Source organism: Raphanus sativus, chromosome 9 (assembly GCF_000801105.2).
Source record: "Raphanus sativus cultivar WK10039 chromosome 9, ASM80110v3, whole genome shotgun sequence".
Classification (NCBI taxonomy): Eukaryota; Viridiplantae; Streptophyta; class Magnoliopsida; order Brassicales; family Brassicaceae; genus Raphanus; species Raphanus sativus.
Genome location: NC_079519.1, coordinates 34770018 through 34794987, shown reverse-complemented (window position 1 = coordinate 34794987; position 24970 = coordinate 34770018). Strand labels below are relative to the sequence as shown.

At 35.4% G+C, this 24970-nt stretch overlaps 3 protein-coding genes across 4 annotated transcripts; 1 reads left to right on the top strand and 2 right to left on the bottom strand.

Annotated features, from left to right (window-relative positions):
- Nucleotides 1-926: 926 nt before the first annotated feature.
- Nucleotides 927-1869, bottom strand: LOC108824361 (calcium-binding protein CML37). Its single transcript, XM_018597773.2, is given in 1 exon segment — nucleotides 927-1869. A coding segment is annotated over 1 exon segment (555 nt). The 5' UTR covers nucleotides 1726-1869; the 3' UTR covers nucleotides 927-1170.
- A 1597-nt stretch (nucleotides 1870-3466) lies between these two features.
- On the top strand, nucleotides 3467-11375 carry LOC108827678 (stromal processing peptidase, chloroplastic). The gene is made up of 24 exons (XM_018601137.2): nucleotides 3467-3794; nucleotides 3937-4135; nucleotides 4215-4459; nucleotides 4612-4810; nucleotides 5296-5343; nucleotides 5459-5566; nucleotides 5673-5861; nucleotides 5979-6278; nucleotides 6367-6468; nucleotides 6831-6965; nucleotides 7165-7389; nucleotides 7603-7806; nucleotides 7907-8074; nucleotides 8369-8518; nucleotides 8611-8748; nucleotides 8899-9126; nucleotides 9212-9364; nucleotides 9477-9600; nucleotides 9761-9887; nucleotides 10232-10352; nucleotides 10441-10521; nucleotides 10614-10715; nucleotides 10809-10959; nucleotides 11041-11375. Exons 1-24 carry the CDS (start codon nucleotides 3598-3600, stop codon nucleotides 11130-11132), a joined length of 3786 nt encoding a protein of 1261 aa, XP_018456639.1. The 5' UTR covers nucleotides 3467-3597; the 3' UTR covers nucleotides 11133-11375.
- A 5046-nt stretch (nucleotides 11376-16421) lies between these two features.
- LOC108827803 (histone-lysine N-methyltransferase ATXR7) lies at nucleotides 16422-23656 on the bottom strand. 2 transcript variants are annotated; one of them, XM_056993473.1, is made up of 21 exons: nucleotides 23505-23656; nucleotides 23098-23238; nucleotides 22462-23029; nucleotides 22245-22361; nucleotides 21677-21976; nucleotides 21197-21550; nucleotides 20814-21089; nucleotides 20061-20697; nucleotides 19845-19982; nucleotides 19589-19747; nucleotides 19304-19477; nucleotides 19156-19227; nucleotides 18915-19037; nucleotides 18396-18811; nucleotides 18179-18301; nucleotides 17921-18001; nucleotides 17779-17832; nucleotides 17549-17700; nucleotides 17322-17378; nucleotides 16719-17227; nucleotides 16422-16612 (listed from the first exon to the last, which is right to left on the bottom strand). In XM_056993473.1, exons 2-19 carry the CDS (start codon nucleotides 23211-23213, stop codon nucleotides 17357-17359), a joined length of 3882 nt encoding a protein of 1293 aa, XP_056849453.1. In that variant the 5' UTR covers nucleotides 23214-23238; nucleotides 23505-23656; the 3' UTR covers nucleotides 16422-16612; nucleotides 16719-17227; nucleotides 17322-17356. The 2 variants fall into 2 exon arrangements, with proteins under 2 accessions (XP_056849453.1, XP_018456797.1); XM_018601295.2 differs by having other exon boundaries at nucleotides 16719-17224; nucleotides 17779-17828.
- Nucleotides 23657-24970: the final 1314 nt, after the last annotated feature.

The following is a 24970-nucleotide window of genomic DNA, read 5'->3' as shown; positions in this document are numbered from 1 at the left end:
TGATAAGAAAACAAATTATAATATTAGTTAAAAATTAAATATAATTTATATCTATCTATTAAAAATATTTTAAATTTTTTTTACTGCACATGGTGCAGAAAAACACCTAGTACAATATATATACAGAGTGATTAATTTGGCTGTGACAATTGATTTTAGTTTATAGTTTCATTGAAGATCATATAAATTATCGATTATGCTTTACCTAGTTTTTTAAGATAAAGCTAAAAAATAAAAATGGATGTATAAACCTTGTTTTCTAAAATAAAAAAATACTATTATAAAAGTATATTTCATTTTTATTCATTTTCATATAATCTTCACAGTTATATATCAGAGCAACTTCAATTGTTGGAGTCCAAAGTGAAGCTGCAATCAAAACAAAACAAATAATTTAATAAAATTTAGTTATTTAAATAAATCAAAATGTTAAATTTAATTAATGTAAACTGACATGTGTGTATAAAATTTATAAAGAGTATATAAACTCCTATGTTTTTAGAATTTTTTTAGTGTCTATCTCCTCTTTTTCTTATTTTTCTTTAATTTCTAAGATACTCTAACTATATTATTGGATAAGCTTTTATATATAACTACCGTACAAACTAAATTTTAAAGTAAAATCTTTTAAGTTACACCCTAACCAATCACCTAGCAAATATAAATTATGATTGTAGTAAAAGTTTAGAATCAAATTCTATAGGTCTTTGGATTATTTTTGTTAGCTCTAATTGCATATGCACCAAATATCATGTATCCTTTAATATACAGTATTCTCATTTATAAAATTTTGGCTCTAGCCATTGGTTCATCTTTTATATATGTGTATATATATATGATCAACCAAAAACGGAAATGATTTAATGTTACAAGCCGACTCGAATAAATCTCTATAACAAAAGAACAGCAGAAAAATAACCAAACTATATCACAAAATAGGTTTTATTAATAAGCATGTGAAATTACATATAGAGCAAATGAGGTTTTGATTTTTGAACGAAGACTGTGCAGAGCAATGCGGGAAAGGTATGGTGGCAGCAGAATAATAACAAAAAATATATATACACCCTACTGTTCCCGCATGGCCCTGCGCGATACAAAAGAATAACAGAATTTGAATAAAAGGAATTAATAAAATGGAGAAACATGTCGGAATATACTTTTATGATCTCATCGCATCATCATCAGAAGAAACTCGTCGAAGCTGAGAACTCCATCACCGTCCTGATCAAATCCCCGTATCATCACCTTACATGCATCAACCGTACACGACTCCCCGAGTCGACTCAGCGTCCTCCGTAAACTCGCCGCCGTAATAAACTCTTCCCCCTCCGTCACATACATCCGGAAAGCCTCTCTCAGCTCCTTCCTCCTCTCTTCGTCGCTACCGTCGTCTCCTTCCATCAGCTTCGTAAACTCCTCGAAATCCATCAGCCCGTCGCCGTCGACGTCCGAGATCCTCACGACCTCCTCCGCCTCGCGCGAGGACAACGCGCCGCCCAAGAGGCTAACGCAGCTCTGCAGCTCGGTACCGGAGATCCTCCCGTCCGAGTTTGCGTCTATGTAGTCGAACACGGCTCTTAGCTCGTCCACGTTTAACGAGCTGCTGCTGCTAGTGCTGTTTCTCGCTTCCTCTTACTTCACAGACGATTTTTCTGATTTTCTTGAGGATAACTTGCTGCGTAGTCTGGCCAGGGGAGATTTCTTGATATTCGCGAGAGTCATTCTCTGGAAATGAAAATTAAATCTGGAAAAATTGAAATGGATTCTTGATGAAAATTCCTACAAAGAAGTTTAAGGTTATATATAATGGATAATATGTGAATGCGTGTACGGAGGGGGGATTCTTGATTGTTCACCGGTTAAAACACGGGTTTGAAAGAAATGGGGAATTATTTAAAGAAGGGCGGTTGCGCAGCGGTGGCCGGGAAGTTTCCTCTGTAATGATTAGACTGCCACAAAGGTCAAGTTCATAACGACTAGGGGTAAATTTGTAATTCCTCTGATGGTCCTGATGGAGCTTTTACCACGTTTTGTGATGTCATACTATTTGACGACAGGTTTAAGTAACCTTCTATATTCTCCTTGACTTTGATAAGTCTATATGTACGATTTCATACGATGTGTACAAGGGAACCTACGAGGTTTTTTTCCATTATAGGTCTGTTCTTTTGGTCAACGCAAAAACCAGCGGCAGCGTCAGAAGACAACACAACGCGGGAAGCAAATTTAACGGTTCGGAAAACTAAATTTGACGCAAGTAAACCGGCGTCAATCACCAAAGAACGATCGGAGACAAGAAATAGAGTTGCCGTTTCTGCTGTTAATTCCAGCGTCAGTCGCGTTACGTTCCGATCATTCTTGCGGCATACTTTTGAAGTTCACACCATCCGCATGTTGTTGTATTTCTTTTTTTTTTGTTTATTAATTGCTGGTCGCAGCCGCTGTGCTTGCATCAGGGAAACGAACAGCCCTTATATCTTTGAATCGAGGGCATTATTATGTGCAAGCAAGAAAAAGAAAGATATGGGGTGCGCACCACACTGTATGTCTGTAATTGCGTGGACACGTAGCTTCAAAGTCCTTCTTTGGCATTAGATCACGAGGCTTAATAAATACATTAAGCGTCTACTTGTAAAAAAATGTGCAAACCTGGATATTTAGTAAAAATTCGTTAAAAAGATTTGAAACTTATGAATATGTCAAATGTATTCACATTGCCATATATTTTAGAGTACTATGACCCTTAATCCTGACTAACTCGAACTATTGATATCTGCAGAAAATGTAAATGATGATAAAGAAGAGAGACTATCATCGTTTGAATCCATTGTTAGCGATGAAGTCAGAAGAAGATGAAGCTTGATTTGTTATCTTGATTTGATGTTTTGCTTTGATTTAAATTTGAAATTGATTACTTGGATGTGGTTTTGGTTTTTATTTACGTTTGAGATTTTTTGTTAATTGGATTTGGTTTTTGATTTTAATTACATTTGGTTTTATCAGTGCTATATTTTAATCTTCTCACCTACACAAACGATACTAAACATTTCTATCACTGTAACTTCAATCTTCTTACACGCACAAGTGACTCTAATGATCAATGAGCCAAAAAACATGATTTTTATGCTTATACAATTGGTCTTCTGTTTGATCTGGTTTTCATTATGGATAGAGGCTAACTAAAACATTTTTTGCTTGTAACTAAAGCTTAGAGCCTCCCAATGACAAGAACGTTTTGCTATAACTTTGTAACCAGCTAAAGGTGGAATGACCTTTCCATTTGGATAGGGAAAAAGCCCAATTGCCATCTTTATTTATATTCATAAAGCCCAATTCTCTTATAACTAAACAGGTTAGGGTTTTAGCTGGACTAGGCCATACATAATTCGGAATTCACTCAAGATTTTTTTTTTCTAATAACAATTTTTTTTGGTGCGAATAAATATCTGAAAGGTGAAGCCAGAAATTTTTGGCACCAACCAAAAAGAAGAAGCCCAAAATAAAATTAGAAAAGAGAAGAAACGTAGTAAACCTCATCTCTCCCCCCCTCTCTGCTTCCTTTTGGGTCTTCCATCCACCTATAGACACGCGAAGATGGCCTCATCGTCCTCCTCCATTTTCACCGGCGTTAAGTTTTCTCCGATCCTAGCTCCTCTTCACTCCCGAGATAATAGCCGCCGCCACCGCTCTGGATTTGTCAAAGATAACAAAGTTAGGTTTAATCCCCCCGCCGCCGCGGCGCACCGTGTTCGCGTCGAAGCTCAGTCTCTAATCCCTTACAACGGTCTTTGGTAGGAGGTCCTCTTTAATCTATTATTATTCATAGAGATTTGATTTTTGATTAGAGAATTAAATTAAACATCTTTGCTTTGCTTAGTTTAGTTTAATATTTGGCTCTCTTCTCCTGAAAATTTTTGATTTGTGAAAAAAAAGGGCGAAACAAACTACGAACAAGGGACGTTGGAGTTGGAAGAGGAACGTTGGTCTGGGACAGGTGTCACTTTCTCAGGGACGCAGTTTCTGTCTTACCTGTAAAAAGACTCAACCAGGTATCAGAAGAAGATCATTGTTACCAGGAGCTTTTGTGGACACAACTTCATTTCCTTTGTCCAGGAAGTCTTCTTCTTCTCTGGTTAGTAACCTCATTTGCATTCTACTGTTTGCTTCTTGTGTTTTAACTGACTTCAATTTTTTTTTTTAATTTTTTTAAGGGGAAGCCTTCTCAGATTGTAAACGCAACCGTTGGACCAGATGAGCCACATGCTGCTGGTACAGCCTGGCCAGATGGTATTGTTGAGGAGAGACAAGATGTGGAGCTATTGCCCCCTGAGATTGATACGGCAGAGCTAGAGGCGTTTCTTGGTTGTGAGCTTCCTTCTCATCCCAAGTTGCACCGTGGACAGTTGAAAAATGGGCTTCGTTATCTTATTTTGCCCAACAAAGTTCCTCCAAACAGGTAGGCTGCTTGAAAGTTATAATTAACATGGTTCCTCGTACATAATATCACTTTATCTTCTATGAATAAAAACAAAGGATAAAATGGCTAGATGAAGTTTATTTATACTCCCTTCCCGTCATTGCTTAAGGTCTTTCCTCTTTTTTTGCTAGATTTGAGGCGCACATGGAAGTTCATGTGGGATCGGTTGACGAGGAAGATGATGAGCAAGGCATTGCTCATATGATAGAGCATGTTGCATTTCTTGGGAGCAAGAAACGTGAGAAACTTCTTGGTACAGGTGCCCGCTCTAATGCCTACACCGATTTCCACCATACAGTTTTTCATATTCATTCTCCAACGCACACAAAGGTTTGTTTTCTTGTTCACGGGTTGTCATATTTATTGATTTTTAGCTTCTTTTGGTTAGTTCAGTTTTACAGGGGTTTTTTCCCTCTGTATTTGCTTTAACAGCCATGTTGCTTACAGTAGTATGCCTGATCTATGTTGCTTGGAGTAATAACATTGATTTTACCAATTATTGCATTCTTTCTCTCTTTTTCTTCTTCTCAGTATCACTCTTTCTTTTCTCTCCACATCCTTCCGAAGACTTCACTATATATGTGTGTTATCTATATGTTGCATTGGAAATAATAAATCTTTGCGAGCAAAAGTAGTGCGTTTGGCATTTATCTGTATTTGTTGATTGACCTTGAAGCCAGTTTCTTTGTTCGAGTCGTCTGTAGATGTCATTGTGATAATTTGGAGTGCGTGTCCTTATTTGCTAGTCAATGATGCTGATAGTTGAACAGGGAGAATACTAGTTTCATTTTGATTGAAGTGCTAAAACTTTTCAGGACTCTGACGACGACCTCTTTCCATCCGTGCTTGACGCCTTGAATGAGGTATGCTTCGTTGATTTTGCTATCTGATGATGTCTTCCCATGGGATACAGAATCCCTAAATTTTATAGATATGACTCATTTGGTGGACAAGATCTTATTTCTCTAATGATTACAGATAGCTTTTCACCCAAAATTCCTCTCTTCTCGAGTTGAGAAAGAAAGGCGGGCCATACTTTCAGAACTTCAGATGATGAATACCATTGAGTATCGTGTTGACTGCCAGGTATCCATGAGTAATGGTTTTCTATATGTCAACACAAATGTTCTTTTTCTCTCCCAGTGTTTGGTGATTTGTCAATGACACATTGTGTTTTGTTTCCTGACACAAGTTGTTGCAACATCTACATTCTGAGAACAAGTTGGGTCAAAGGTTCCCTATTGGATTGGAAGAGCAGATTAAGAAGTGGGATGTTGACAAAATCAGGAAATTCCACGAGCGATGGTACTTCCCAGCGAATGCCACATTATATATTGTGGGAGACATTGACAACATACCTCGGATTGTCCACAATATTGAAGTATGAGATTGTCTTTACATTTCTGTTGCATGTCCTTTTTTGTTTATTAGATATGTATTGATTTATGCTATGTAGTCTATCTTACCCTATCTTGATTGGACTATCGCTCTTGCACAGGCTGTGTTTGGAAAAACTAGTTTGGATAATGAGGCAGCACCCACTTCGTCTACCCCTGGTGCCTTCGGTGCCATGGCTAATTTTCTTGTCCCGAAGCTGCCAGCTGGTCTTGGTGGAACCTTTTCCCAAGAGAGAACAAATACTGCTGATCAATCCAAGATCATTAAAAGAGAAAGACATGCAATTCGTCCTCCGGTGGAGCATAATTGGTCGCTTCCTGGAACCAGTGTTGATCTTAAGCCTCCGCAGATATTTAAGCATGAGCTTCTTCAAAATTTTGCAATCAACATGTTCTGCAAGGTTTTGTTTATAATCTTCTGACTACGACACAGCCCACGTTAGGGTGGTAGTTCGATGAATTCTTACAATTTTTTTGTTCTGCCTGTAGATACCTGTAAGCAAGGTTCAAACATTTGGAGACCTGCGAAATGTTCTGATGAAAAGAATATTTCTCTCTGCTCTACATTTTCGAATTAACACGAGATACAAGGTATGGCTTATGATGATTTAGGATGTTTCCTTGCTTAAAGACGTTTGGTCTCAGCTTTTTCTCGAGAAGAAAAAAACTGTTCTCATTTTCTTGTACTGTGCATTCAGCTTAAGCTTTTTCTAAAGTAAATGGGTAGCCCTCCAAATTTCACTAGAAGTTTTTTATGGTGGTCAATCTAATGGGTTGTTTCGTAATATATTAATTTATTACCCGTTATCTTAATTTGCAATATCAAGAGTAAGTAATCTGTATCAGTTCATGGACGTAACTACATTATTTACGGAAGTTTTAGTGATCACGTGCATTGTTAGTAGACTTAGTACTATTTGTAAATTTGGTGATGTTTCTTGTGTACCTTCCAGAGTTCAAATCCGCCATTTACCTCAGTCGAACTGGACCATAGTGATTCAGGAAGGGAAGGATGCACTGTTACGACTCTTACTGTCACCGCAGAGCCCAAAAATTGGCAAAATGCTGTAAAAGTTGCTGTTCAAGAGGTTTGCTTATTCTTTGCTCTCGCTTTTCTCCATAGTGATTACTCTTGCTGTCTGTTTGATCGAACCGATCATTTGGACTTGGTGTCAAATATATTGGTTGAATTCATAAGCTTAAGAGTTGTTCGAAGCAAATTTGTCACTTTGTATTTTCTTACGAGAACTCGTTCGGTTATGTTTAACATGTACTTCTACTTCCTAGGTTCGAAGGCTCAAAGAATTTGGTGTTACCAGGGGTGAACTTACACGTTACATGGATGCGCTTTTAAAAGATAGCGAACATCTTGCAGCTATGATTGATAATGTGTCGTCTGTTGATAACCTGGACTTTATAATGGAAAGTGATGCACTAGGTCACACGGTTATGGATCAGACGCAAGGACACGAGACCTTGGTTGCTGTCGCTGGGACTGTTACGCTTGAAGAGGTAGGCTTCACAGTTCCACCTATTCTTATTAGCTTTTCGTGTAGAATGTGACACGAAAGGTGAATGTTTATTTCGAAATTCCTGGTGTTTATTAACAAAATGATCTTCAATAACTAGTGAATTTTCTACACTTCCTCCATATCATCCTATTAATTTTATTTTATAATATCTTAATCAGTTTTTTCTTCTTCTTTTTGATGGTTTCCTGTCCAGGTAAACACTGTTGGCGCCAAGGTTTTAGAATTTATCTCTGATTTTGGAAAGCCCACTGCACCTATTCCGGCAGCAATAGTTGCTTGTGTTCCCACAAAGATGCATGGCGATGAGGTTGGTGAGAGTGATTTCAATATAGCTCCCAGCGAAATACTGGATTCTATCAAATTAGGATTATTAGCACCCATTGAAGCTGAGCCTGAGGTAATCTTTCGTTTGTAACTTCACATAATACAACTTCACATAATACAAGTTTAGGACCAAGTCTAGTTCTGAACCAGGTTTTTTCCATTCATCTTTGCAGTTAGAGGTGCCAAAGGAATTGATCTCTCAATCACAATTACAAGAGTTAACCTTGCAGCGAAACCCATGTTTTGTCCCTATTCCTGGGTCAGGCGTGACCAAATTGCATGACAAAGAGACTGGCATCACTCAGCTTCGCCTATCCAATGGAATACCTGTTAATTTCAAGGTACAGTTTACATTTTTTTCCCATTGCAAACAATTCTAAGCAACTCCTTGGTAACATGGGTTTCTTTCCACATTATAAGCTGTTTTCTTCAGATTTGTATTTTCTTATGCTCCCTGCATACAAATTGCAGCTTTAAACAATCTTTTAAAAATATGTTTTATTTTAGCAGAAAATAATTATGTACTCGGAAAAAGAAACTATATAGAAATGTTACAAAATAGGGTGTTGATTAATACTACAATTTGTAAATAGAAATATAAACCATCCTCTTGATATTTTCCTTCTTGAATACAGATATCAAAGACCGAGTCTCGGGCCGGTGTCATGCGGCTTATTGTTGGTGGTGGCCGAGCTGCTGAAACATCAGATTCCAAAGGAGCTGTGGTTGTTGGTGTTCGTACACTGAGCGAGGGTGGTCGAGTTGGAGACTTTTCAAGGGAGCAGGCAAGTGAAGCTGTTGACAACTGCATTTTTATTTCTTACTTAGTACTGAAAATGATATGAGCTGATCTGAAAACCATGTAATTTCCGTTTAGGTGGAGCTTTTCTGTGTAAATCATTTAATAAACTGCTCGTTGGAGTCAACCGAGGAATTCATTGCCATGGAGTTCCGATTTACTCTCAGGGACAATGGAATGCAAGCAGCTTTTCAGCTGCTTCACATGGTGCTTGAGGTAGTAGCTTATAAAATAAGCTGTAAAATGCTGTGTATCGTTTCTGACTCTTGTTTTCTTATTAAATCGCTAAGTGTTTTTTTTTTCCGCTTGTTCTTTTTTTTTTCTTTCTTTTAATCTTTGCTGATTGGTGATTCTCTTGCACTGCAGCATAGTGTCTGGTTGGAAGATGCATTTGATCGAGCACGGCAGCTATATCTTTCGTATTATAGATCAATTCCTAAAAGCTTGGAGCGTGCGACTGCTCATAAACTCATGACCGCAATGCTGAACGGTGATGAGCGCTTTATTGAGCCGACACCTAAGTCATTACAGAACTTGAATCTAGAATCTGTGAAAGACGCGGTCATGAGTCATTTTGTTGGGGAAAATATGGAGGTAATTCTCAAACTTGAATGCTTATATTTGCTGGAGTTATATTCATTTATATGGATTTCATTAAAAAGTATATGGTGTACTTCAGGTAAGCATTGTGGGGGACTTCTCAGAGGAGGAAATTGAGCGTTGCGTCCTTGATTACCTTGGTACAGTCAAAGCTAGCCATGATTCTGCAAAACCACTAGGATCGGAGCCTATTGAGTTTCGCCAACCAACAGATGGCTTGCAATTTCAACAGGTCAGGAACAAAGCAGTAGTGCAAGGGATTTTCGTGTTCTTCTCTTTGGTCTTCCCATATCCTTGATATGTGATCCAAGCAGGATGTATTGACACATATTTAACCTGGACAGATATTCGTGAAGGATACTGATGAGAGAGCATGCGCATACATTGCGGGACCAGCGCCAAATCGTTGGGGCTTTACAGTTGACGGGGATGACCTTTTTCAGTCTGTCAGCAAGCATTCTGCTCATGGTAACTTACACACATAATCTAGGAATCGTATAATGTAGCAGTTTTGTGTATAGGTCTAGTTTTCCGCTCGTCTCTCATCCAACCGGGAATGTATCACTTTAGCAGTTAGCTCTGAGATAAGTAGCTTTCAGTATTTCACTTAAACTCAACGAAATTGCAGATGGACTTCTGAAATCGGAGGACCAGTTGCTAGATGGAAGCAACACGGAGTTGCAAAGAAAGCTTCGTGCCCACCCTCTTTTCTTTGGAATTTCAATGGGTCTGCTGGCAGAAATTATAAACTCAAGGTAACTGAGTTTATTCAACGGTGCCATATTATTCAAAAGCTGAGTTTCTATGCTGCTATTGTAGTGCCTGATTTGGGCCATGTCCATTATTAATTAGTGTCTAGGAGATGAACGCTTTTATCATGTGTCAAAAAATGATGGTGAAGAGAATATATGTTTATACATCTGATTGTTTTTTTGTACTTTAGACCTAAGCTTTCTCTGCTTCTATGTACCTATTACTTTTCGATCCAAAAAAAAATGTACCTATTACTTTTTGATCAAAAAAAAAATGTACCTATAACTTTAGATAAATCTTATCTTCAACCCATTACTGAAAAAGAAGAAAAATTACGTCATTGCAGGCTATTCACGACAGTAAGAGACTCTCTTGGACTGACATATGATGTATCATTTGAGCTAAACCTATTTGATAGGTTGAATCTTGGGTGGTATGTGATATCTGTGACTTCCACTCCCGGCAAGGTCTGCATTCTTTGTCTTTTGCTTACCATAGATGTGCTGCACCTTTGTCAACACTTTTCTTTACGAAGTCTCTCAATGCCCTTTTCAGGTATACAAAGCAGTTGATGCCTGCAAGAGCGTTCTTAGAGGTTTGCATAGCAATCAAATTGCTCCTAGGGAGTTGGACCGGGTTAGTTGTCTCTTCTGCCTTCTCAGCTCAAGCTATTGTTAGTTTGTTTTCTTCTTTCTTAATGGAAAGTAGTGTTGTTTGTCAATCTATAGGCAAAGCGAACTCTTCTTATGAGACATGAAGCTGAACTCAAGTCCAACGCCTATTGGCTTAATCTATTAGCTCACTTGCAGGCGTCCTCTGTTCCGAGGAAGGTGAGACTGACTTGCTTGCATGCTCTTAAAACAATGAAAAGTAAAAAAAATTTGACCTGGACTTGTTCTGATGGGGGTTGTTGTGACTATTAGGAACTGTCATGCATTAAAGAACTTACTTCCTTGTACGAAGCTGCTTCAATCGAGGACATATACGTCGCTTATAATCAATTGAAAGTGGACGAGGACTCTTTGTACTCCTGCATCGGAATTGCTGGAGCTCAAGCTGGCGAAGACGTTACCGGTAAGTATGACATCTCTTGAGCAAAAAAACAGTTTGTGATGATTAGTTGTGGATGAAAACTCTAAAATCTATGATGTGCAGCTCTTTCAGAAGAGGAAGAACCAGAAGATTCATTCTCAGGAGTTCTTCCTGTGGGACGAGGCTCGTCTATGACCACAAGACCAACAACCTGATCCACAGGTTTGGCTTGTAATGTAATGTGTAGTTGAAGACATGTGCCATAGATACGATACTACAGAGACATCATAAGGCTCGGAAGGAAGAAGCTTCATCAGAGGTTATCCTTAGAGCTGTGATACAAGAGTACTGTATACTTCTTTGTGATCATCTTAACATCAGTATCTATAGTATTCATCTCTTGTTCTACTTCGTATTTTTAGAATAACAAAACAGAGCACCAAATTAGTTTACCTTTATTTAACTGGATCATGCAAAAATTTATGCAGCTGTAACTGCTTATTTAAATCGATCACTCATCAGTGAACATTGGAGATGATCATTGGACTAGTAGGATAAAACATTGGGGTCACTAGAAAATGATCAACTCATGGGGAAAGTTTTGTCTTTTGTGTTTATCCAGTGTGCATTGCTTATATTTGTGTACAGATTATAACAGACTGGTTCACCAAAAATACGTAAATGTTCCACCAGATGGTTTACTAAAATACTCTGTCACTGATTTAATCATGAACTAGATTCTGATCCGCCCTTAAAAGGGCGGGTATATTTTTTGTTTTAATTTTAATTTCCATATTTGTGTGTGTGTTTTATGGTTATATTTGTGAATAAGTCGTAATCAAAATACATTTTATTAAATAATTGCAATTTAAAATTGATCTGGTATACGTTCGGTTAGGATTGGATTGTGGGTTAAACCTGGTTCGCTGACCCGTCAACCTGCGGATTTCAATTTCTTTTGGTCAAAAAGTCTGACCCGCATAATCCGCAAAAAATAATTTTGTATTTGCTCCGCTTAATTTTGCGGTTATCGGGAGATTATATTTTTTTGACCCGCCTTAAAAGGGCGGATATATTTTTTGTTTTATATATTTTTAGAAATTTAATTTTTATATTTTTGTTCTTAAGTCATATTTGTGATTTTAGTCATATTTGTGATTTTCTTGGTATAATATTTCTCCTAAATGGTTAATAAGAGGTTTTAATCTATTTTATTAAAATAATTGAACCACACATATATCTATAAAAAATTATAATTATAAAATGACTATAAAAAATTGAAACATAAAATTAAAATTTTCAGAAAATTTTTAAACAAAAAACATATCTGCCCTTTGAAAGGGCATGTCATAATCTAGTAATAATATTAAATAGGAATACTAATTTACTTTTTATTAGTAACTTATAATATTTTTATATTTTTTAAGATTTAAAACTTAATTTTATAATAATTTTAAAATATTTTTGAACACGCAAAATTCTTACATTTGCACTGAACAGGTAAGCTATTATATGTTGATAAAATAATCATTTAAAATAACCGAATTTATATGTACATATTAGTCGACCATGTAGATATTTATTATCAGATGCTGAATACATTTTATAATTGTCGAGTACTATATGTGTATAATACGAAAGTGGTTGCGAGAATATTGGCACTAAAGGGGAAGTTACAAAATTCAATATTATTAATCTATTCAATATTATTTCTGTAACTAAAATAAATAAATAATTGGACATAACCTTGCATCAATTGGTCATGTTGAAGAATTAATAGAATAGATTCATCAACTAAAAATTTGATAAAACCCACAAAAACCGTTAAAACCAGAGGGTGCATGTTGAACCTATAGGTGATTGATATAATTCAATTTTATTTAAATTGTTATTTTTTTATAAATTTAAAATTTAATTTCAATGTTTTAGTTAGATATTTAGATAATTATTAATTGATAAAAGTCATGTCCAACATAAGTATTTTTATCTCCTATTGGTATAGGTGAACATATGAACATGACCTATTGACCTATACTAAATATAACAAAACTTATATCCGCAGATCTTAAAACATGAACATGACCTATTGATATAGGTGTGATCCAACTATTTAATAAAATAGATTAAAACTATTAACTATTTAGAAGAAATATTATACAAAAAAACACAGATACGATTAAAACACACAAATATAATTTTTTTTAAAAATATAAAACAAAAAATATACCCGCCTTTTTAAGAGCGGATCAGAATCTAGTTGTATTTGAATTATATAGCGTAACTCTAATTTGTTGTAGAAAATGTTTAAATTATATTTTATGTGAAATGAAATATAAATAATTTAAATTTTAAAAAAAATTTAAATTTTTAAAAATTACTTTTTAATACTGATATATTTATAAACTATATTATTAAATTAGAAAAATGACCTATTAATAGTCCAGCTATTTTATAAAATTATTAAAACTTTTTACTAATCAGTTAAGAAAAATATTCTACACAAATATGATTAAAAAGATACAAATATATTGAATTTCTAGAAAATGTAAAACCAAAAATATACTCACTCTTTGAAATGTTGATCAGAATCTAAATTGTATTATATTATCTTAATTAAACCACAGTTCATTTCCATTAATTTTTATAGTGGACATAATATTTATTAATGTAAAGTATCAATATTATTGTTTCCAAATGATATAATTTTTATTTATTGAACTACGTAAGGTTGTCCACAGTTTGTAATAAGTAGTGAACCACTAATATTTTGGAATTAAAGGGTGACTTTACAAAATATGCATACATCTTAGAAGCATTACAAAATTATTTTATGAATAATAATAATTACTGGAACTGAATTTATTCTGATGGATTCCAAAAGAAAAAAATAACCGCATATTACGTAACATATAGGTGGAAGTTACAGATTTAGGAAACCAACGTGGAAGTTACAATTTTTTTAATAAAGGTAATTACATAATATATCTAGATAATTATTTAGATTCATTATATTTTATATTGGACACAACCTTTAATCAATTGGACATGTTGAAGAATTAATAGAATAGATAGTAGTATATTGATAAAAATTTATAGTTTTTTCAAAAAAGTTGTATAAAATTTTGAAAATATAGTAATAAATTGTATAATTATAAAAATAAAATTAAATAATATTTAAAAATTATAAAATATTGTTATATTTATATAACTATTAGATTTAATATATATTTGAATATATATTTATTTTAATAATAACATATGAATTATTATCAATTTTAAAAAATTTATCAAAAATATAAATCAACATTAAATGTCATTGTCCATGTTACATTTAAACATAAGGTATGTTATCATTTCTAATATGTTCTGTCTTTTTAATGAAATTAATTGTATATATGACATGTATAAAATCATTTTACAAATAACATATAGGAGATAAAATCATTTTTTTTTAAATATTAACACGCATTTACACTGCCTTTCAAAATTATTAGGTAAATGCTATCAAATGCATATTGATTTTCACTGCTTCGCCCTATCTCCTTGTCTTAACCGTTGATGTCTCTTTTTTTTTTTTTGTCACTGAACCGTTGATGTCTCTTTCTTAAAAATCGTCGGTTTTGCAGATCCACGTCAGTCTCCTTTTATTAATCTGGAGTATTTCAAGGCTCATATTTTTGTGGTTGTCAAAGGACAATGTAACTTACTTTATGCACCAAATGACGTAAAACATGTTAGTGTCCAAAATCCATTTCCTTACCACTTAATCGCAAAGTCGTAACGATCCCTCTCAATCTTGATTGTTATGTTAGCCATGGTCAGACTATCTGGTTCAAAGCATGTACATAAATGGTGGAGCTTTGCTTCTCTTTCAAGTCATCGTAATCTCTGTTGCTGATGTCCAAATCACACTCACCGTCTTCGTCTCTGTATAAACCGTTTGGAGAAAACCTCTGATCCATCTTACTAACAAATTGTAGAAAATCCCTCGCTGACGCATTTTTCTTAACATTAGTTACCAGAGCTATAATCCAAATGATCAAATACACTCGGAAAAAAATATTTCGCATTGTAATTCATGAAATCACCAACAGAATCTACCCACTGTAAACTGGAATTAGTACCCAATTCTTCCATTTTTATCTCTTGTCCAAAAAAATATATTTTAAAGTAATTTTAAGATGTAGCTCTATATTCTCTCTCTAATTGATCACTGCATTAACTCTGATTTGATCGTCAATCCAGTCTTTAAGTTTTTAGCCATGTCTCATCTGGATCATTTCACCCGCATACTCGTTATTATCACATTATGTTAGTGCTTGCTGCCGAACTTGTAAAAGATTCAAGATGTCCACCTGATCTTTGCATCTTCAGTTTCATGGATTAACTGAATGATCACTTAATTGTCATTGTTAACTTATCATGTGAAATCCAAAAGAGCATGGCTACGAGAATCTACCAAAATTCATCTACAATTTAATGTCAGTATTAACTCTCATCATGTAAAAATCCAAAAGAGCAAGACCAGACACTCAGCCACCTATTTTCATAGTTCACATAGACTACGTCCACATTGGTTAAATCCTATTATTAACTCATCATGTAAAATTTTATAAGGATGACTTTGAGCACCACGTGCAAAATTGTCTACCTTTGTCGGGTATAGTTGATTCTATGTCAATGTAAACAAAAACAATTTAACAAATTTTTTTTCACTACTGGATGATTATGATATTACAAACCGAGAAAGACTATACAATTCTACATGCCTTATGAAGATTATTTCTCCGACAAAAAAAAGGAACACTAAAGGTGAGTCTTCTTACATATTATAGAATATTGAAACATGTGAGGATTCTCAAAATTATTCGAATGCTATATGGTAAACTGCAAAACAAGAAATGTAGTCACCAAATTTAGAAGATGAAAACACATGTTTCAAAAGGAGAACAAGAGACATGCTATATCATTAGTTAAGACAAACTTGACAACAAGAGATTGTTGTTCGGTTGTTCCTACATAAAGTTACAAGACTATTGTTAAGCATAAAACTAAGATGAATTACCAAAAAGACTATTCAATACATGCATGCAGTACCAACAATCAACACACGCATCACTCGTTCAAAACTACTTTAAACACGCCAAAAATACTTATGTAGTTTCTACGTAATTAATAATCTTTTATGTATGATGATATATATGTAACCAAAATAAAAAAAGGCAAATGCAATTCTCACACACTAACTGGCACCATCTCTATTGTATGTGTGTTTTAATGATACAAATATTTTAATTTATATAATACATAGTTTCAAACTACAGACAGAGAAAATCTGGTACCCCAACGACAAGAAACGAAGTCGATGAACAAATTATTCTTTGGCAAAACCCAAACAGTGAGGGGGAAAGAAAGGGAACACTACTCCAATTTTTTCCCCAAAAAAATTTTTTTTGCCTTTTAACTAGATAGAGCAAAAGTAAGCCTGTCCATTTCGCGTCTGATGAAGCAATTTTGCTTTTCTCAATTTAGTTAAAATTAAAATCACCAAATGTCAGTGTCCAATAAATTGCAATCGTAAGAAATTAAAAAAAAGGGAAGGATACATATATAACATTATACATACCATATCAAGCACAATGGGGTTGTGGAAATGGAATTATCACATTGCTAATCTTTTTTTTTCTTACAATTCCTGCAAACCAAAACAAAATATTAAAATATGAAATAAAACAATACATGTTATATTAACGCAACCCAAAAATATATATAAATAAGATGATTTAACGCTTAGAAACAACCTTTTAGCTTTCATTAAGCTGAGTTTCAAAAAAAAAAAAGCTTTCATTAAGCCACAACAGTGGTAGTCTCTTTTCTCCTTTTTCTGCTCAAATGAAACCAATCAACAAAGATCTAATTTCTATAAGTTGGCCCGTTTTTCACAATGGACAGCTAAAAATGCTTAACAATAATAAATTTCTGTTTTGTTGCACGAAACACAATAAAGGTTAGTCTTGTTTCTTTAAATTCATAACGAATTAAGTTTATTATAATAATAAAATAAATTTATTATCAACTTGGCATTAAATTTTTTTCGTTGTAGATGACCACAACAACAAAAGAAAACTAGTAAAGTATCAAAAAGAAAATAACAGAAAAAATTGCAGTTATTTATAAGTGTTAGTATGTGGGATGAAATGGTTACAGTTTGTGTTCAAAGAGAGGAGACTCATCTGCTGCTGCCTGCTGGAGATTTATACTGCAAAAGGTAGATTCGTCCAGCTTCTTCACTTCAACCCAAAAAAACCTTCTAAACAAGTCAAGTTTAGCTTATCAGTAAACTGATTCCAATTTATTGCCTTCTAAATTCAAATCTACAAGATATGTTTAAATTGTGCACACACCTGATTCAGTTTCTTCTACCAACCTCATCCCCCTCCTAGTTCAGCGATCCACGGCACCTACTCACGAAAGCAACACATACTTAAATACAAGCACAGCATATCAACAATAATATAAACAAGAAAATAAACAAATCATCACCACACTGTGGATGATTGATTAGAGAAGGAGGCATCAAAATATGAACGGATGATTGATTAGAGAAGGAGGCATCAAAATATGAACTTACTTTGGCGCTTTACAGTTACAGGGGATTTTGTTGTCCTCAAGCGGGAATTTGTAGTTGTAACATATTTCTTCACCAGCGTCAATATGCCGTTTCGCATAAATAAATATCTTCTTCTTACCGTCCACGCTTATAATCTTGGTGTAACAATTAGGCTGCATAAACCAAATGTCTTCTATAAGAGACCACCCGGAATCCACAAAACAAATTACCCATTCATACTATGCAATTACCTCACATGAATGGTTTATAAACCTTGCTATGCCACCTCGCTTTGTGGCATCTATCTAAGATTCACAGTAAGCAACAATTAATTCAGAAGCGACACTAAAAAATGAAAACATAAATAAGATAAGAATTACACAGGTGACTAACCACATAGCCATCGTCAAGCCTGAATAGATAACTGCTTCCTATTCCCATCTTTTCATATTGGCGTTCACGAATCTCAGATATCTAGGAGATTTAACATATTGAACCACAATCATGATCAAACTGAAATAGAGCGCACATAATAGTCTGTCCTTAAGTAGAACATCAAAAGGTTCATCAAAGAAGCTAAGATACTGTACATATTTACTACCTACAATAAATCAATTCAATGGAACACATGATAAGGTAAGCCATACTTACAGAAGAACGTATCAACTCTCCAACATATTCGATCACAAAGTCCTCTGCATCAATTGGTTCAAGTGCGACAAGACCCCAATCATGAATTTTGCTTTGTTGAAACCGCAAACGCTTTTTCCTAGCCTGTCACCGTCATGACAAAAAATAAAAATAAAAGAAAAAATATATCAACACCACACGGATATGTGACTCAAAAAAGAAATCTCTTTTTTTTCACCTTCAACTGAGAAATTTTTAAGAGGTCAGCCCCATCGGCAGCAGCTAGAAGATTACGCATTTTTGCCCTATTAGTTCTTGCAGAAAGAACGTTTTGAGAGGAACTAATTTTGGAACCAAAATGTTGCGTGTGTACGCCACAAGAACTTCCCCTAACACTGGCTCTCTCTTTAGGACTAGCCTTTAATGACCATTCACGCCAATGCCAGCCATTAATAGATGTGCGTGCACATCCATCAGACTTTGGCAGTGGCACTAACACCTTTTTAGTGCTTGCTTTCGGTCCCAATTTTACCAATGGTTTTAGTGCAATCGACGTAGGTCTGTCACTATCCACTGCTAATTCCTCAATGGGAGAAAGCTCGGCTGAATGTTTTGGTAAGAGCTTCTTTTTAAGCATCAATTTCTTCGGACCTACTATACAAACCAACAAATAAATGTAGTTTAGGGTAAGTGATACATATTAGAGAGCAATAGAACCATGAAACCTGAAAAGTGAAAACTTTTAAGAAATAATTGCCTTTTTGCAGTTTATTTGAAGTATTGCCGGGAAGCTTTCCTTCATTTCCAACAGCACTCTCCGAATCCTTGGGGACTTTTTCATCTAATGAATGCTTTCTCTTTAGAGTTGATGGTTCCGATGCTTCATGAAACAAAATACTGAATTGTTAAAATCTGGGGCCCATGCATTCAAGTAGCCAGATATCTCATAAAGAAACTGAAGTATCTAACAATAACAAAGTACGAAGTTAGAAACTTACACTTAAGGGACTTCTTTGATACGCTGCACGCAGACTTCTCCACAATCTTTTTTCCTTTGGCAGCAGCATCTTCTGGAGATAGTAAATTAGTAAATTAATTGCACGATGCATCCCCAAAACCTGAGAAAAAAAATCAAAGAGATCTTACTTTTCCGTCTCTTGCTGAGGCGTTCAGGGGAAACATTATCCCTGGTTTCAAATCCAAGTCTTTCTGCATCAGTGTCTTTTCCAGAAATCTCAGTAAATCTTCCGACTGTTCCACTGCAAGATTGTGCTATTTCGACTTCTGATGCATTCTTTCTCTTTAGCTTTGATACATGAGCTGCTTTTCGGAAGGATGAAATTAGTAGGCTCGGAGTGCATAGTAAAGAAGGTCAAGAGCCCCGACGATATGAGGTTAAGTGTACAGGAAACAAATAAAAGAGTCTTTTACCTTTTTGCACTTTCTGAGAAGATTTATTTGAAAGATTTTCCTCATGGTCTCTGCAGCCAACGGTTTCCACAGATTCTTCAGCAGACAATGAAATCTCCTCACAGGATTTTGCAGCGTCTGTACCTTCTCTTAACTCTTTTGTTTTACTCTTTGATATCCCTAATAGATACACCGAAAATAACATGAAACGGAAAAAAAAAAAAGACAACCCCTGATATGAAAACATAGTCACACATATAGTACAAAGAAAACTTACTTCTTAGTCTTGTTATAAGAAGTTCATCATCAAATTCATCTGCCATTCCAACATCTTGGTTTTTCTCACATATCACCTTGATATGAGTATCTTTACCAACCTTTTCTTTCCGAACCTTCGTCATATTCTTAATGATAACTGCATAATAATAATAGAACAGTATATAAGGTAAAAGCAGTTTCTCTAGTCTGGATGATAAAGGCTGAGAATACATACTTTGATCCTGCTCGACAGCATTCCTTATCTTCTGCTGACTAGGTTTCCTAACTGACAAATCTATACTGGGTGTATCTTTAGAAGGTTTCTTAGATCGTTTAAGCAGACTTTTTTCAGAAGATCTAACACATGGTTTCTTTGGCTTCTCTGCTGTATGACTTGATGTATTAGACTTTACTGGCTTTTTGATCTGAGTAATCGCTTTGAGCTTCCTCGGGGTCATTGTTTCTTTGCGAGAAACCTGATGGCTTCCTTTCTGTGAAGCAAGGAATTCCTTAAGAGAACACTTCATGAACAGTGATTTCCAATCTTTCATAACAACATTATGCAACTTCTGTCTACATAGAGCCGTTGCAACATATTCTTCAATCTCAGGAACGGATTCTTTGCACCTAACAGGCCGAAAGTTACAGCGCAGAGATGGCATTGTATTGCCGCTTTCACTTCCAGGTGGTGGTGGCTCATGAATATCCAGAGTATCAACTTCATCACTGACCGGAATGTCTGATGATGTCTGCAATGCTGTCATAAAAATATTAGCAACAATATCCTCAGATGTGATTTGCTCAGACGATTCTCCCTTTTCACCAGACTTTTCCCGACTACAATGGGAATCATGGAAACATGACGAGTTTTCCTGCAGCAATTTACAACAGTTTGAATTCAGTATCCACACGCTAGCATGTCACAATAAAGAACCGAACTAGAGAGGAGATAATTTTCTTGGAAATTTTCAAAAATGTTTCTCCTTACCTCGTGCATTTTGCCATCTTGGACAGTGGTAGCAGCATTGTTCGCACCATCTTCAATGAGAATGCCAATATAATCAGTCAGATGAGTTTCCAGAGACAAAAAGAGCTCACGTTCTACGTGTTCCGAGATGCTTGCTACAACGCTTTCCGTTCCATCAATGTCTGGTAAGGTTACTTTCCTAGATGACGGTTCATGAAAACTTGCTGCTTTGGTAGCTAAGTCAAATTCATTAGAGTAAGCAGTTTTGCGGGAAGAGGACTCCGCCCTACAAGTAAACTGCAAAACATTATGCATAAATGCCATTCATCACATCAATGAGCAAAACTAATAAGTGAAAACGACAATCATTGAGTAGAAATTGTAGAAAAAAGAAATAAACTGACACTCTCAGCTGCTTCTGGTTTTTCTGAGTAGTTGGTATGGGAACCCTTGCAGAAGCTAGAAACGGTTGGGATATCAGGAGATCGAAACCAAAGTTTGTTCTTTCGCCAAGATGTTGTATATGTTGCCACAGTATCATAAAAGACAGCATTCCACATAATTTGCATGCAGTTGTTGTGAAGGGTTCCACATACAGCTGAGCAAGATGTCTGAAAGTTCTCGGTGCTTCCAACAGATTTAGTGTATTTGAGCGACTCTGAAGTTATTCGACTACGATCCCCCTCATTATTTATGTTCTCACAGCCTGTTGCTTCAGTGGTTGAGACAGCAGTTTTCTCCGGACTGATAACTTGTGACTGCTCACATGAAGCGTTACTAAATTAGTTTACGATTCAGTGATAGCCCCATAAGTTTTATATTTGCATGTATGTGCATAAATGTTGTGCATGTGCATATAAATGCGCAAAAACAAACTGAATTACCGATATGCATTTAACAACATTGGCAGCGGAACTGGGTGGATCAGACTTGAGATGCTCGTCCCTTTTCTTCGTTATAAAAAATTCTGAAATTGCGCTACTAATGATTTCATCGAGTAGAGCTCTTCTAGCTATTTTAATTATTCCACTCTGAAGCTGAGAAGAGAGTTCTTCAGATACTTCAGATATGAAGTTCACACCAGAAACTGACTCGTCACAATTCTCACTACCGCATTTCTCCCTCCATACACCAATTAACGACGCTAATGTGATTGGTCTTAGCTTATTTTCAACATCCCGTATCTGCAAAACAAAACAAAACTTATAAGCAACGTGAGAGATAAGAAAGGAGGAGAAAATATATCCCTGCGAAGTAAATGCAAAACAGTAGAGAAGAGGCAGGGAACTTCGGAGAGAGCAATGAAACAAGACAAAAATCACACAGATTTCCTACTCATAAGATGATGCATAAATAAGCAAAAGCTAGGCAGCCACACGGCTTCAATGAGGTATCACGATCAACTTCACTGTAATTGCATATTCTTCAACTAATCAATTCTTTACAGCTTACCAGGGCTGCATCTGAAACATGTCCACGCTGCTGCCAGTTATAAAGCTCCGATAAAGAATGTGGACCATGATTTCTACCCTCAGCATCCACAAGAAACCAGCAAGCATGTTCGCTTCCCTAGCAAAAAAAAAACAATTCAACAAGTTTCTTTCACGTGTACTCGAGCATCATGTCTGATGAATTTATGAAATGAGTTATCACCGTGAAAGGAAGTTACCAATGAGATGAACGAAGCTAACAAATTCACTTCCTCCTGGTTTAACATACGCTGATCCAAGCCGGAACCGTTAGAACAGGGCTGTGGAGGATCGGAAGAAACCAAACAAGCAGCAGAAGTTGTATGCTCCGTTTGAGTCTCATGTTGATGGATTACATTCATCACTCCATTCTGTAGATACGCAAAGCCAGTGGCGACGTGTTCAGGAAACTGCTTGAAGTACTTAAGCGGCACGGAGTTTTGCATATAACCGTTGATAATCGGATACACGAGAAGATCCTCAGGTAGAAAGCCAGTGGATAAGCCATCGAATAGCTGCTGCTGCGTATAAGGGCCACACATCCGGCCTTGCTGATTACCGTACATCCAACCGCTCGCATACATGGTAGTGTATCCTGAAGCTGAAGAAGCAGTGCCACTACCACCACCACCACCACCACCAGCTTCTTGAACCTCACGGCCTTCTCCGTTAGACCTGCAGCTCATCTCCGAGGTTGAATCCAGACCACCACACAGTTCATCGAAATCGCAGCGAGCGGAAGATACAGTTGCCACCAAATCATCGCAGCTGAGAAAGCACAAATTTTACAGTTAGAAAAATAAAATTAAAAAATTAGTAACTAGAAAGTGGCACACCTGTCACAAGAGTAATCTTGTGAGATGGAAACATCGGAGGTGTAGACTCCCATACAAGTCGAACTGTAGACTTTCTTCTTCCTTGTAGTGGGGAAATAGGAATCAAGTGCAACCATGGCCCCCACTTGGAGAAATCTTTCTCTGCATAAGAGATACCAAAACTATGATCAACAAGCTTCATCCAATCAGTAATGTAAATAGAATTGAAATCGCGTAGCCAATTAGTACAAGTTTCATCCAAAACTATGATCAAAAACGAATCGATCGCTACAGACCACAAAATTCGAGTCGAATGTAAACCTAATTGGTTAAGGGAACGAACGCAAGCGAAATCAATTTGCATGAACCTCGTAAGGTGCGACATTCAATCGAACGAGAGAGAGAGAGAAACAGAGAGGTGAAGGTACCTCTCAGGAGAAAGAAGGTCTAGTCAAAGACGATCAAGGCAGCGACGAGACTGTTCACCAAATTGGAGTGAAATTGTTTATCGAGTCCTTGGAGAAGATGATTTATCGAAGATAGAATTAAAAGAAAAAAAAAAAAAAGCAAACCGAGAGGGAGAGTTTCGGAAGATACAATTAGGGCCGGTTTAACGCGGAGTTCTCACTTCTCATGTCGAAGCCACCACCTCGTCAAATATTACTACTCTTTTTTTTAGTAACTTAGTACTTATCAACTTTGCATATTTAGTTTTACTCAGCAGTCACCTGAAGGAAATCAGTCAAAGTGGGCAATTTACAATTACATCGTGTCAAAAAAAAGTTGCAAAGTGTTTTTTCATATTCAGATCGTAATACATTAAAATTGCTCTTGAAAGTGGACACAGATTTATTTCTACCTACAGCAATCAAACTTTAGTTTACGTTCCCGAACTCACAGCCATAACTAGTGTTTATTTCTTTTTATAGCTGGTTGTGGCTGTATATGCTTTAACTAGAGTTATGTATGTCAACCAATCGATTTTTTTTTCTTTTAAAAAATTATAATAAAAATATTTCTACAAAATCAAAATAAGGTTATAGAAAATTTTATTTCCAAAGCAAAAAATAGTGCTTTAGGGCATCTTCAACCCAACTTCATTTTTTACTCCAAATAGAATAAAAATGAATATGGAGTAATAAATGCTCCAACCCAAATCTATATTTCACTCTATTTTGAAATTTACTCCATATATGGAGTAATCTATTTTTTGTTTGTTTATGACTTCATTATGGAGTGAAAAATGAAGTAGAGTTAGAGCATTTTTGCTCCATATTTATTTTTACTCATTTTTAGAGGAAAAATAGAGTTTTACATTGGATATGCTCTTAGAAAGCTACAACAAAAAAGTTAAAACAAATAATTCTAAAGACTAAATTCTACGGCCAAAAATATAAAGCTACAACACTTACCAATCATCCTCAAATCTTCCAAGTGATTTGGGTGATGATAATTTTATTTCCTATAAAAATGTATATTTTCTTTCTAAAATATAAGTATGATGATAATATATATTTATAGTACATGTCTACATTTATATTTCTCTAGATTTGAAATATATGGATCTTTAATTATAAATTTCATAGGCATATAAATAAAAAAATTCATAGTTGTTGATTATATATGATACTTACTAAGTTACTAATTGTATTCATTATCTAAAATAGTTATTTCATTATATTATAATAGGTATTTCCTACTAATATAATAATTATCAAGTTCATAAAATTTGATTACTAATTATCAATTTGAATTTTTATTTAAAAAATTATAGTTGAATTGTTAATCTAAAATACATAAATTATATTCGTTAATTATGTTTTCTTTTTAAAGTTCACAGCTAAAAATCATACCGCTACGACACAAAACTCTACGGCCTAAATACTACATCAAA

Coding starts and splice junctions, on each gene's coding strand:
- LOC108827678 (XM_018601137.2), top strand. CDS start 3,598: ATGGCCTCATCGTCCTCCTCCATTTTCACCGGCGTTAAGTTTTCTCCG. Junction 4,460..4,611: donor AACAAAGTTCCTCCAAACAG/GTAGGCTGCTTG, acceptor TTTTTTTGCTAG/ATTTGAGGCGCACATGGAAG. Junction 6,469..6,830: donor GAATTAACACGAGATACAAG/GTATGGCTTATG, acceptor TGTACCTTCCAG/AGTTCAAATCCGCCATTTAC.
- LOC108827803 (XM_056993473.1), bottom strand. CDS start 23,213: ATGGTTGCACTTGATTCCTATTTCCCCACTACAAGGAAGAAGAAAGTC. Junction 18,302..18,395: donor TAAAAATTTCTCAGTTGAAG/GTGAAAAAAAAG, acceptor TGACGGTGACAG/GCTAGGAAAAAGCGTTTGCG. Junction 18,002..18,178: donor GAGAGTTGATACGTTCTTCT/GTAAGTATGGCT, acceptor TAAATCTCCTAG/ATATCTGAGATTCGTGAACG.